Genomic DNA, 14,133 nt, shown 5'->3' on the forward strand with positions numbered 1-14,133 from the left:
CGAACCGCTAGGTTGGCAGGAGCTGGAACTAGAGATGGGAGCTCACTCCGTCATGCGGCACCTGGGTCTCGAACTGCTGAACTACTGACCTTCCACAGCCTGCAGTTCAGCGTCTTAACCACTTGAGCCACCGCAGCTCCAGCTCAAGGAGAGGATATCCAACAAGAAATTAATAGGGGCAACATGGAAAAGATGCAGTAAGGAAAATCAATGGGATAAGAAGATGCATCTTAAAAGAAAAGAGCCCAGAAGGTAAGAGAAATGGAAGCACCTCAGATTGGCACCAAAATTGCACTGTAATTAAAAAAAAAAACCCTAGCTAAATAAGAAGCAGGGAAGAATTAAAACACTGGGGTCCTTACCGAATACTTGGCTGTGGTCACACACACTAAATAATCCACTTTCAGTGCACTTTCCAACTGGATTTTACTGTGGGAACTGGCAAAAATCCAGCTGGAAAGTGCTTTGGAAATGGATCGAAAGTGGATTATTTAGCGTTGTGTGACTGCAGCCGTTGAGAAACAGACTCACTGGAGAAAGAGTGGGCTGCCTCAAAACATCCACTTAAAATACGAAACAAGACCTGGCTCAATTCATAAACAAACTTACACATTCCGTTGGAAAAGAAACAATCATACCTTCAAACGACAGAGCTGTGGTCGAAAGAACTACTACAAGAAGAAACGACGTCAAAACGTTATACCAGCACCAGCCTTGGAGGAGGTGGACTGAGAATTTTAAAAATGAACAAGAATGAAAATAGAAAACAGAATTTGGGAAGTTGAGACGATCGCCTCTCAGCGCAGGCCAAAGGAGGGGGACCTGCGGCAGAATTTCCTACAACAAAATATATCAACAGAGGTACATTAAAGTGATCTCTAAGCTTGGGGGGAAATGTGGAGGTCCTCAGAGCTAAAAACTAGGATTAAATTCTCATAAAACTGTGGCGGGACGCCTTTCTCAGCTCCCTGACTTCAATTCTTTTATTTATTTCATTCATACCTGGCCTCTCCCCCCAACAGGAACCGAAAACAACTGAGCCTCCGAACAACCTTGTGAGGTAGCTTGGGCTGAGAGCAATGCTCCCTCTAAGCTGTGGAGTCCTGTGAGCAAAAATTCTACTTTTTGCTAAAAAACTCCTGGCATTGAAGTTGTGAGCGAGCGATTTGGCTGCTGCATAAATTAGTTTGCTCTGGAGCCAATCTTCCTGAGCTAAGACAAAAATGTGTGAGCCGGAGGCTAAATAAACTGTGAACGAGCTCACACTAACTCAGCTTAGAGGGAACACCGGCTGAGCGTAGGTGACTGGCCCAAGGCTACCCACACCAAGCGCCCATCCCAGGGCAGGGTTTCAAATCTGGGTCTCTTAGATCCTATTCCGACACCTGAAGCACTGCACCACATGGGCCGGCATTGGATTTAAGAAGGTATGATTCAGCTAGTGGGTGCTACGGATGATGACCACTGCCCCACCCAATACCGGGAAGACCAGAACTACTCCTGGCTGATCTAGAAGAGGATGAAAAGTGATAGAAAAGAGCAAGAGTCCAGGGGCACCTTAAAGACTAACAAAATCAGTGGCCGGGCGTGAGCTTTCATGAGCCTGAAGTATCTGAAGAAGTGAGCAGTGACTCGTAAAAGCTCACACCCTGCCAAATGCTGTGAGTCTTCAAGGCGCTCCTGAACGCTTGCTCTTTTTGACTGCTACAGACGGACTAACACGGCTACCCATCTTGACACTGACGCAGAGAGGAGTACTCCACCTCTGAGGATGCCAGTCACAGCTGCCGGCGAAACGCCAGGTACTACAATGCCAAGACCACGGCCGTACAGCCCAGGAAATCCACAACAACTATGCATCTTGGATCTCTCTCCGTGAAAAGGGATATTCCCGTAAAGAGGCTCGTGGAGTCAGCTTGTATACAAACACCTATCAATCACATTCAGGGAGAATTTCCAATTGGTCTCTGAATGCCCCTCGCCACTCGTGAGACCAAACCTGAACCTATAGTGGGGTGACCAGAAGCAAAGGATAAAAGGCAGAGGGGAGAAAAGAGGTTCTCTCTTCTGTACGGGTAAAGGTAAAGGTTCCCTTGCTCGAAAGCCAGTCGAGTCCGACTCTAGGGTTGCGGTGCTCATCTCCATTTCAAAGCCGAAGAGCCAGCGCTGTCCGAAGACGTTTCCGTGGTCATGTGGCTGGCATGACTAAACAACAAGGCGCACGGAACGCTGTTACCTTCACACCGAAGTGGTACCTATTTATCTACTTGCAATTTCTTGCTTTCGAACTGCTAGGTTGGCAGGAGCTGGAACTAGAGACGGGAGCTCACTCCGGCATGCGGCACACTCGGGTCTCGAACTGCTGAACTACCGACCTTCCACAGCCTGCAGTTCAGCGTCTTAACCGCTTGAGCCACCGCAGCTCCTTTCTGTACGGGTGCAGGGACCTTATTTTAATTTCCATTCGGTCGCTGCGCTACAGACTCCCAAGTTTTCTACAACGAACCGCAAATGAAAATTAGCCCAGCGTTTCCTTATAAATGCCCCCTTTAAAAAAAAAAGTCATTCCTGACTGACTCAGCTGATGTCTTCCATCAATAATTTGGGACTTGGCACTACATAATTTTTTGGAACCGGCGAGCCTGATCTTCTGAGATCTTTGCAGCTAAGCTGGATTAGCTGGAACGGGACAGTCACAGAAGAGGATTCGGTCTCATAAAGCCCCCTTCCTGCAGGCTGACAGGGTTCAGACCAGACATAGGTAAACATGATGTATAGACATGCTGTATAGACCCTCCATGTTGAGTTTTTGATTTTTCGCTACTCCAAGAAAGATACCAGAAAGAGTTTTGTCGGTGGCTGGCAGACTGATCAGGCCCTATAGAGCCAGGACATTCAACTGACAGCCAGCAGAGGCGGGACGAATATGTCCTACACAACCAGCAGCTGGGGTCAAGCAGAAAGCCAACCAAGTGAAAGCTCTAGATTCTTTCCTGCTGTGGTAAAAACCTGGAATGCCGCTATTTCCTTCACCTCCCATTGACTTCTCTGGAAAGGAAGATGGGGAAAGGGTTCTAGACGAGGGGTCCCCAACCTTTTCAAGCCCGCGGGTACCTTTGGAATTCTGACACGGGAGGGGGATAATTTTTTTAAAAAATGGGAAAGAGGAGAGAGAGAGAAGAAAACTAACACTGTTGGGTCAGACGCTGCTGAAACGATGTACTAACACTGTTGGGTCAGACGCTGCTGAATATGACGCCATTTTAATCTGCTTGCCGATCGCATCTCCAGTGGCCAGTCAGAAGTCCTGCTGGGCAAATGCCCAACCTGGCCAAACCTACTCTCTTAAAAATGATTGTGGGGCCACAGGAAAGGGATTGGTGAGAACCATGGTGTCCCCGGGCCCCACATTGGGAACCCCTGTTCTAGAACACCCCCCGGCTCAGCGATACGACTGGGGCCCCCACTAACTAGGCCTGTCTCAATATATGTGACTGTGGCGTGAGATCCGGCTTTCCCCCTTTAAAACTAAGAGGGATCTTCCAGCTTTTTGAGCCGACAGACAGATATTTCAAAGCCCAATTGCACACCCACTCTGTGGCTCTCTTAGACTGAAAGCACCCATCGCAGAGAAAAATAAATGGATTCTGAAACAGCACTGCTGTGCCTATTCGAAAAGCCCTACACGGAGCGTCCCCCCATCTCCCCCCCCCAAAGAAACAGAACATCTTTTAAATTAGACACCACTTTTTCTTTAGCTTTTCCTTACTGCTCGTGCACAGCCCGTCGAACAGCCACCCACACTACAAATACAAACTCGGCTTCGCTGAATCCCAACCCCCTTTGTGAAGAACCCCTGCGGGTTCAATCCGACCGACTGGCCGCCGCCACGTCTTCTAGGGTGAATTAGGGAAGGGTCTGTTAAAGGAAGAGACGGGCCACTCCTTGGTAACTGTCTGAAGCTTCCGCTCCCAGTACATTTTTTTTTTGTTCAGCACTTCCATCTTGATCCGGTGCTCCTCCTCCGCCATCTCGCACTCCCGCTCGATCTGCTGGATCTTGGCCACGTGCACCTCGTTCATCTGGATCAGCTGCAGTTGCAGGATGGACATCTGCTGGTGGTGCTCCTCCTCGTGCATCTTCTTCAGGTCGCTCTCCTGGGCGGCCTTGCTGCGGAAGTTCTTATTGCCCGTGAGTCTGACGGCCGAGCAAGAGGGCTCGGACTGCGAGGTGCCTTCACATACCTGGTAATGGACGAGCTCTTTCTCCTCATCGCACAGTTCCCTGTTTATGACGGTGAAAGGTTCTGGGGGAAAGGCAAAGAGAGGATCACATGAAACCACCGCCCATGTATCTCCCCTCCCCCCGAATGCAAGTGGAGCAACGGGTAAAATGCACAGTAAACAGGCTAGAATGGCGCTGACCTGGATGGTACAGGCTAGTCCAGGGGTGTCGAACTCATTTGTTATGAGGGCCGGATCTGACATAAATGAGACCTTGTCAGACCGGGCCATGTGTGTCATAACATGTCATGCCAGGTAGCAGAGATATAAACGTTATAAAGGACACAAACACAAAGGGTTTTTTAAAAACCTTAAAATAAAAACATGCTTAAAACATTAGCACTCTTGCAATATTTTGTTTATCTGACAGTGTCTGATAACTGACACCTCTTGCTCTGAATTATTGCATCAAAATGTCTGGGCCGTTGCAATATTGAGTATGTTGTTCAGGTGTGTATCTGCACACCTACGATGACGCAGCAGAGGCAGCAGCAGCAGAACTGGAAGAAGAAGTAGAAGACAGCCAGTTCCACTGCAGGCCTGATAGAAGCTCTCTCCGGGGGCTGAATCCGGCCCTCGGGCCGCATGTTTGACACTCCTAGGCTAGCCTGTTCCCATCAGATCTCGGAAGCTAAGCAGGGTTTGCTGTGGTTAGTATTTGGGTTGGGAGACCACCAAAGAAGTCCAGGGTTGCTACGCAGAGGCAGGCAACGGCACACCACCTCTACTCATCTCTTGCCCTGACCTGGATGTCTCAAGCTAGCCCAATCTCATCCGATCACAGAACCTAAGCAGCATTGGCCCTGGTTAGTACTTGGATGGGAGACCACTGAGGAAGTCCAGGGTTGCTACGCAGAGGCAGACAACAGCACACCACCTCTACTCATCTCTTGCCCTGACCTGGATGGCCCAGGCTCGCCCAATCTCATCCGATCACAGAAGCCAAGCAGCATTGGCCCTGGTTGGTACTTGGATGGGAGACCACTGAGGAAGTCCAGGGTTGCTACGCAGAGGCAGACAACGGCACACCACCTCTACTCATCTCTTGCCCTGACCTGGATGGCCCAGGCTCGCCCAATCTCATCCGATCACAGAAGCCAAGCAGCGTTGGCCCTGGTTGGTACTTGGATGGGAGACCACTGAGGAAGTCCAGGGTTGCTACGCAGAGGCAGACAACGGCACACCACCTCTACTCATCTCTTGCCCTGACCTGGATGGCCCAGGCTCGCCCAATCTCACCAGATCACAGAAGCTAAGCAGGGTTGGCCCTGGTTAGTACCTGGATACGAGACCACTAAGGAAGTACAGGGTCGCTATGCAGAGGCAGGCAAAGCGCCTCCGAACATCTCTTGCCTTGAAAACCCTACAGGGTCGCTGTATGTCAGCTGCTACTTGATGGCACTTCCCACCACCACCAAACAGACTAGGTTCAAATGCTCACCCAGGGCCAAACCTGACATTTGTTGGGAATTGGCTGATTTTTTTTTTACGGCTCAGTTCCCATGTACTTGAGAACATGTCTGGTTTTGCTCCTGAGCCATAAATTGACTGTGTGGACACAAGGGAAGTCAGTATCTTTCTCTCTCAGCCTTATTGGGAAGCTGTTTTGAATATAAATCAGACCGTATGCCAACGAAGGTAACTGAAACTGATAAAACAAGATAATGCCACTGTTAGATACGAGACTCGAGGCAGCAGGTGAACAGTGATAACAGCTTTATTTAACACGAAGTCAGAAGAACCAGAACGAGACAAGCAACGGAGCAACAGGCTCCTTTTGAAACAGTCCGGGTTTGGCAAGCCACGCCCACATGTCAGAAAAGATCCAATCAAATGCAGTACATAACTACTGTAACGCTCTCTACTTAGGGCTGCCTCTGTCGCAAATCCGGAAGCTGCAGCTAGTGGAGAATGCTGCGGCCAGGCTGTTGTTGGGCCTCTCTAGGCGAGACCATATTTGGCCTGGGCTGCAAGCGCTGCACTGGCTGCCAATAGCATACCGGATTTGCTTCAAAGTGGTGGTTCTTACCTTTAAAGCCCTGAATGGCCAGGGTCCGGCTTACCTGAAGGACCGTCTCTTCCTGTATGTTCCCCCAAGAGCACTACGATCGGGGAACCTCCATCTCCTGGAAGTTCCAGGTCCCCGAGAGATTAGAGATTAAGTTTGCCCCTACTAGGGCCAGGGCTTTTTCGGTGGCGGCTCCTACCTGGTGGAACAAGCTCCCAGAGGAGATCCGGGCCCTGCGGGACCTTATGCAGTTCCGCAGGGCCTGCAAGACGCTCTTCTTCCGCCAGGCGTTCGAGTAGGAGCCGCCGCTGCCACTATCCTACCACCGAGGTAGTGTGTCATCGGCTGCCCTACTAAAGGGGGGCAGGCCTGGCCTGGCAGAACAGCGTAGCGGGAGACCGCGCTACTGAGATAGCTGGCCGCCAAATTTGGGTGGCTGTTCCCATCTTGGAAGATTTATATAGGTTCAGCATATATAGGATGATTTTTACTGTTGTTTTAAATATTGTATTGTACTATATGTTTTATTGTAATTTATACCTCGGCTTTGCCGCATGTGAGCCGCCCTGAGCCTTTGGGAGGGCGGGATATAAATCAAATAACTAAATAAAGAACAATCACTTTGCTTTCCTCCAGAACGTCCCTTGTTCTGATAGGTCGGTTTACAATACCTTGGTCAGACTCAAGCTCATACATTCTATTCCATACACAACAGCCACTGATGCCATTGCGACGTCCTTGTAAGAAGGTTGGTACAGACATTAGATTCAGTACGGTGGATAATACTCCATCTTACCACTCTGCTGAGAAAAGCTTATTCCTAAGTGCTGTCAAGTCACGGCCAATTTATGGCGACCCCCCAAAGCGTTTTCAAGGCAAGTGATTTAGCAGAGGTGGTTGGCCATTGCCTTCCTCTGCAAAGTCTTCCTTGGTAGTCTTCCATCCAAGTATCGACCGTGCTTAGCTTCTGAGATCTGATGAGATCAGGCTATGCTGTACCATTCCGCATCCCCAAAGCTTGCTTACTTATTAAAATATTTAAATCTCACCTTTCCCTTTCTGCTCGTGTTTGACATTTTCCTCCAGTTGAAGGATACTTTGTCCAACTTAAGTAGTTCTTCCATTAGAGGAAGAGACACTTCAGCTGGAGGAAGGGTACTCGGAGGACGCCTGGATCCACCCCAGGGACTACTGTACCACCTAAAACCCCAAGCCACATCACGCCGTTTGTTACAGCCAATCAAAGCAACACAATACGGTGTGCAAATTTCTGAGTTCTTTTTGAACTGAAGAAAAGTTGAGAGCTCAAAAGCACACACAGCAGTCGGTGTCATTTTGGTTGGTCTTATTCAAAGGTATCACCAGGCTCGAGTTTTCGAATTTTTCTTTGGACCAATACATGCTACAACCTGGAACCTCCATCTACATATATCACACACCACATAAACACACCACTAGATGGCGATATTGCCATTGCCAGGAAAGTAGGCTAAACATGACCTCATCAGATCTCAGAAGCTAAGCCAAACCGCGTCCTCCCTTCTTAGTACTTGGATGGGAGACCACCACAGCAGTCCAGGGTTGCTACGCAGAGGCAGGCAATGACAGATCACCTGTGTTTGTTTCTTGCATTGACCTGGACAGCCCAGACTAGCCCAATCTCCTCAGATTAAAGAAGCTAAGCAGGGTGGGCTCTGGTTAGTACTTGGAGGGGAGACCACCAAGGAAGTCCAAAGGGTCGCTATGCAGAGGCAGGCAGTGACAAACCGCCTCTGAACATCTCTTGCTTTGAAAAACCTTCAGGGTTGCCTGGTTACTACTTGGATGGGATTCGAACCCTGGTATTGTTCCAGTTTTAGTATATGTGCTGTCGAAGCGAGCACGTCGAACCTTGGACTCCCATGTCCTAATCCAGCACTCTAGCCACTAGACCACACTGGTACTCTATATGCACACATGCATTAAAAAATGTATATCCTATGCACACACTTAGAAGATACTGTAATAAGCTTAGAAGATACCATAATAAACTATCTTCAGAGACTATAACAACAAAACCAGCATCTTCTCTTTCTTTCCTTCTCCCCCCCCCTCTTTTTTTAAGGTCGCCTTTCTCTTTTATTTTTGCTTCCAGCAAAGGGGGGGGGCCAATTCCTGTTAACCATATAACTACATGTTTGGTGTAGTGGTTAAGAGCAGCGGACTCTAATCTGGAGAACTGGGTTTGATTCCTCACGCCTCCACGTGCAGGCAGCTGGGTGACCTTGGGCCAGCCACAGTTCTTTCAGAGCTGTTCTGTCAAGAGCAGTTTCTGTCAGAGCTCTCTCAGCCCCACCTACCTCACTGGGTGTCTGTTGTGGGGAGGGGAAGGGAAAAGGAGACCGTAAACCACTCTGAGACTCCTTCGGGTAGTGAAGGGCAGGGTATAAATCCAATCTCCTCCTCCTCCTCTTCTTCATGAGTCACCTGACACCAGGCACAAGACCGTTTTTGACCATTATCTTGTCTGAACAAAGCTAAGCAAGACAACTCCCTTGTGAGGCCACTGAAATCAGTGGTCTTAGAAGAACATAATTCTGCTTCGAAGGGCACCCTAAACTTCCTAGCCCTGACAACTCTGAAACCAGCTTCAGGGAAAGGGGAATGGATGAACGGACTTACAAGTGATTTCATTCAGCTTCTGGAATGCAAACGCCACGAGTGCAGTTTGTCTGAGTGCAGGACAGAGCCGTACCTTGACTAGAAGTCTCCGGCTGGTATTCCGAATCCTCCTCCGGCGGACTCTGCAAAAAGTACACTTGCTCCGGCACCATGCCAGTGATCTTCTCCTTCCCGAGGACGTGATTACTGATCAGCGGGCTTATACTCCGTTTGACCTTATCCCGCCTGTCATGGGACATTATTTTCTTGGTCCGTGCCTTGATGTTCTCCCAGCATTTCTTCAGCTGCTTGAAGTCGCGGAGGGAAACGCTGGGTTGAGAATTATATTCGTGCGCCAGGGCCTGCCAGGTCCGTTGCTTCAGGGCAATTGTCCGGGCGTCGCTTTTCTTGCACTCCAGGACATATTTGTATTTCTCAACCAGCGCAAGCAGCACACTCTTCTCCACTTCGGAGAAGTATTTGGCCGGCTTGATGACTTCGCTGTTTTGCATTTTCCGTTGCTTCTCCAGGGTGCCAGAAGAACCTAGGAAAACAAGGGGAGGACTCTTAGATCTGAAAACGACAGCGACAACCAGTGCTCCCTCTAAGCTGAGTCAGTGTGAGCCGGCTCACCAGCTTTTTAGCCTCCGGCTCACACATTTTTGTCTCAGCTCAGGGAGGATGGCTTCAGGGCAAGCTAATTTATGCCGCAGCCAAATGGCTGGCTCCCAACTTTCATGCCGGTAGCTCACAAAGTAGAATTTTTGCTCACAAGACTCCACACCTTAGAGGGAAGATTGGCGACAACAGTGAATTCTTCCTCAAGCGTCTCGTGTTTTGTTCGTACTGAACACGTGAAGCTTGCCTTACACTGAACCAGACCACAGGGTTGCCACCCTCCAGGTGGTGGCTGGAGATCTCCAGGGATTGCAACTGGCCTCCAGGCAACAGAGATCAGTCCACTTGGAGAAAATGGGCCGCTTTGGAAGGTGGCATGATTCCTCTCTCCAAACCCTGCCCTCCTCAGGCCCCGCCTCCAAAATCTCCAGGTACTTCCCAACTCAGAACTGGCAACTCTCGTCCATCACACTCAGGCTAGCAGCTCTCCAGGGTCTTTCACATCACCTCCTGCCTGGCCCTTTTAACTGGAGATGCCAGGGATTGAACCTGGGACCTTCTGCATGCTAAGCAGACACTCTACCACTGAGCTACAGGCCCGCTTCGTGGCCCTCCAGGGTCCCAGGTGGAGGTCATTCCCATCACCTATTGCCTGGCCCTTTTAACTGGAGATGCCAGGGATTGAACCTGGGACCTTCTGCATGCTAAGCAGACACTCTACCACTGAGCTACAGGCCCGCTTCGTGGCCCTCCAGGGTCCCAGGTGGAGGTCATTCCCATCACCTATTGCCTGGCCCTTTTAACTGGAGATGCCAGGGATTGAACCTGGGACCTTCTGCATGCTAAGCAGACACTCTACCACTGAGCTACAGGCCCGCTTCGTGGCCCTCCAGGGTCCCAGGTGGAGGTCATTCCCATCACCTATTGCCTGGCCCTTTTAACTGGAGATGCCGGGGATTGAACCTGGGACCGTCTGCATGCCAAGCAGACACTCTACCACTGAGCTACAGGCCCGCTTCGTGGCCCTCCAGGGTCCCAGGTGGAGGTCATTCCCATCACCTATTGCCTGGCCCTTTTAACTGGAGTTGCCGGGGATTGAACCTGGGACCTTCTGCATGCAAGCCAGACACTCTGCCACTGAGCTACAACCCCACTTCATGGCTCTCCAGGGCCTCAGGCAGAGGTTTTTCCCATCACCTGCTGCCTGGTCCTTTTAACTGGAGATGCCAGGGATTGAACCGGGGACCTTTTGCATGCCAGGCAGCTGCTCTAACCACTGAGTCACAGTCCCTCCCTCAATTGGAGGCAAAGCACCAGATTAAGCCTTATATCTTTATGTGAAGACACAAAACTGCTGTTGTTTTGCATAACATTCCCAAAACATCAGTGGCCACGATCGTTCGGCCAGGGCCGCATCTGGGTGTCATTTGCAAATCTGCCTTACCCACACTGGGAAATCCAGTTGTGCGTTAACTGCTACAAGGCAACAATCTCACAACACCCAGGCACATGTGGATGCAGCCCTGCTAATCCTGGTACTAAGTTCAGAGCAGCTGAATATTAATCCACGTGGCATAAAACTGATTTATGGCCCCGGTCACACGGGCTAGATATCGCGGGGGGGTGTGGGGAGGCGTGGCTGTTTGCCCCGGGGCTAAATAACGCACGGTTGCGCGATCAGACCTCCCGTGGAGGTTCAGTGGAGGTCCCGTGGGTAGGGGGAGGTGCCAATCATAGGACAATCCTGCCGTGCGGCAAAGAAGCGGCACGGTGCGGCAAACGGGTTTGGGGTATTTTTGTACACCAAAGTATGCGCATGCTCCGTTAGTTGCTTCTGCGCATCCATGGAGACTTGGAAAATACCCACCCTTTTTGCAAGGGGACATGGGCGGGCGCCGGATGCCACCGGAAACGCGATCAGACGCCTGCCCTTGCCCCGCGGTTACCGGAAACTAGTACCTCGGAGGTACTAGTTTTTTACCCCGCATCTTCGGCAGGAAGCCTCGGATGAGCCACGGAAGCGCTACGCTTCCCAGATGTGGCGGTGAGATCGCGCCCGGAAAATCCGCCTATCTTCCGTCTCTCTAGCGTGGCTAATGTTCCGTGTGACCGCAGCCTATGTTAACTTATTGTCAGATGTGGTCAGGGCCACTAGCTGTTATTTTTTTTTAAAGGCCCTCTAACGCACACATGTATGATATAACTTAGCTTTTCTTTAGTCACAAGAAGAGCTAAATCAAGCCTCCTAGCTCAGAGATAGTATACCTCAATATATCGGGAATAACGACAAGGCAATACTATCTTTGTGCAAGTTTCCCAAGGGCATTTGGACGGTGTGGTGTCGTGGTTAAGAGGGGCAGACTCTGACCTGGAGAGCTGGGTTTGATTCCTCCTCCACACGAAGCCTGCTGGGTGACCTTGGGCCAGTCACAGTTCTCTCAGAACTTGCTCCGCACCTCACCTACTTCACAAAGTGCTTGTTGCGGGGAGTGGAAGGGAAGGTGAGTGTAAGCTGCTCTGAGACGTGTGAGGCCTGCTGGGCGATGCTGGGCCAGTCCCAGTTCTCTCAGAACTCTCTCAGCTCCACCTACCTCACAAGGTGCTTGTTGTGGGGAGAGGAAGGGAAAGCAATTGGACGCTGCTTTGGGAAATGTGAGGCCTGCTGGGTGACCTTGGGCCAGTCACAGTTCTTTCAGAACTTGCTCCGCCTCACCTACTTCACAAAGTGCTTGTTCTGGGGAGTGGAAGGGAAGGCGAGTGTAAGCTGCTCTGAGACGTGTGAGGCCTGCTGGGCGAGCCTGGGCCAGTCCCAGTTCCCTCAGAACTCTCTCAGCACCTACCTCACAAGGTGCTTGTGGTGGGGAGAGGAAGGCAAGGCAATTGGACGCTGCTTTGGGAAATGTGAGGCCTGCTGGGCGACGCTGGGCCTCTCAGAACTCTCTCAGCCCCGTCTACCTCACAAGGTGCCTGCTGTGGGGAGAGGAAGGGAAGCTGACTGTAAGCCACTTTGAGACACCTTAAGGCAGGGAAAAGCAGGGTATGAAAACCGACTCTTCATCTTCTTCCAGCATGGGAAATGGAGTCTGTCCATGTGGTGTAAGAACATTCAATGCCACATGGGGCACCACCATGGAGAGAAAAAGGCTTTTGGGCAGTTTTGCGCTAGACAGCTCTTCTCCAATTCAGACTGACTAGCAAGCCTGGGAGGTGTCTTGTCTATCCCTCTGCAAGATACAAAACCCCGAATAATGGGATTTAGGTGGGTCGCCGTGTTGGTCTGAAGCAACAGAACGAAGTTTGAGTCCAGTGGGGCACCTTTAAGACCGACAAAGTTTAATTCTGGGCATAAGCTTTCGTGGACAGGCACACGTCTTCAGATACAGTGAAAGTGACCTATATGTAAGGCTTGAGGAAGTCTGTGTCACTGTATCTGAAGAAGCAGGCACGTGCACAAAAGCTTATACCCGGAATTAAACTTTGCTGGTCTTAAAGGTGCCCCTGGACTCAAGCGGTGTTCTTCTGAATAATGGGAGTGAGGCCTCCTCCAGACCCCATGTAGAAACACAGACCACCAGAGGAGGGCCGGAACCCTGCAGATCTGTTTTGCTAGGGGAGCTGCATTCCACCGGCAGGAGGAGACTGCTCCGATCCAAGATGTCCAAAGAGTGTTCAGGGTCAGGGGAAGGCCCCTTCCGTGGAAGGAAGGCGCCTCTACTGGTGAAACGGATTCAATCTGGAGTTGAAAACAAAGTGAGTTGGATTCAGAGCAGTGTTTCCCACCTGAGGGTCAGGACCTCAAAAGTGGGTCAGGAAGCCTCTTGAAGTAGGTTGCCGGCTAGCCTTTCCATTGCGCTCACTTGTATCTTGGAAACCAAGATCTGACCCTGGAAATGGTATCTTCCATGCCATACATTGGTCCCGATCACACGCGGAATTAGCTGCGCAACAGGCACGACTGCTGGGTGGATTTTAAGAGCGCAATCACACGGGAACATCTGGCAGGCGTCCCACACCGGCGGCAACCCCGTCTCGCTCCGCCGAAGAAGCGGAGTTAAAAAATTCGGGCAGTATCAAACGGGTTTGCGACGGGCCGCAGACGGACTTCCTCGTGTGATCGCTCCAGCGCGCTCCCATTGCTTCAGTGATCCCTCATTGAAGCGCACCGGAAACACGCAGCAAAGAAAAAAAACCCTGATTCACCCACCGTTGCATCTGATCACGCAGTGGCAGGTCAAATCACTAAGGAGTGAATAGCCTCCCCTGCCCCCCGCGTTATCCGGCACGGGTGACTGCACTCATTCGCTGGTATTGCTTCTTCATTGCGTATACAAGTTGATCAAATGAAATGTGTCCTGTTGGTTACTAGAGTGAGTTTCTTAAGACTCTTACGGGGGGATTAGAGGGAGTAATGGAAAAGGAGAGGGTGGAGAAAGGCTGGACTGTAAGCTCCACATGCAAAGGTTGCGTATGCCAGAATGCCACTTGCTTGGGGTTCATACTGGAGGGCAGATGCGCCCCTTGGGCGATGTCTGTTGCATTCTCAAAACCGTCTGGTTAGCCACTGTATAAAATGCACTGCTGAAC

At 50.7% G+C, this 14,133-nt stretch overlaps 1 protein-coding gene and 4 non-coding genes across 5 annotated transcripts in view; all 5 read right to left on the bottom strand.

Moving 5' to 3' along the window:
• Window positions 1-3,824: 3,824 nt before the first annotated feature.
• The window catches only part of MSANTD3 (Myb/SANT-like DNA-binding domain containing 3), a 15,705-nt gene continuing 5,396 nt past the window's right edge, over window positions 3,825-14,133 (bottom strand). The window contains exons 2-3 of the mRNA XM_015405588.1: window positions 9,026-9,475; window positions 3,825-4,306 (exon numbers count right to left, since the gene is read on the bottom strand). Of these exons, the coding sequence (XP_015261074.1) occupies window positions 3,897-4,306; window positions 9,026-9,443 (828 nt within the window). The 5' untranslated portion in view covers window positions 9,444-9,475 and the 3' untranslated portion in view covers window positions 3,825-3,896. The remainder of the gene's footprint in view (window positions 4,307-9,025; window positions 9,476-14,133) is intronic.
• TRNAA-AGC lies at window positions 10,078-10,149 on the bottom strand. The gene has a single exon. It is a non-coding gene; the product is annotated as a tRNA-Ala (tRNA).
• Window positions 10,216-10,287, bottom strand: TRNAA-AGC. The gene has a single exon. It is a non-coding gene; the product is annotated as a tRNA-Ala (tRNA).
• On the bottom strand, window positions 10,354-10,425 carry TRNAA-AGC. Its single transcript has one exon. It is a non-coding gene; the product is annotated as a tRNA-Ala (tRNA).
• Window positions 10,630-10,701, bottom strand: TRNAA-UGC. The gene has a single exon. It is a non-coding gene; the product is annotated as a tRNA-Ala (tRNA).

The sequence above is a fragment of the Gekko japonicus genome, unplaced genomic scaffold (assembly GCF_001447785.1).
Source record: "Gekko japonicus isolate JY-2015 unplaced genomic scaffold, Gekko_japonicus_V1.1 scaffold1085, whole genome shotgun sequence".
Taxonomy (NCBI): Eukaryota; Metazoa; Chordata; class Lepidosauria; order Squamata; family Gekkonidae; genus Gekko; species Gekko japonicus.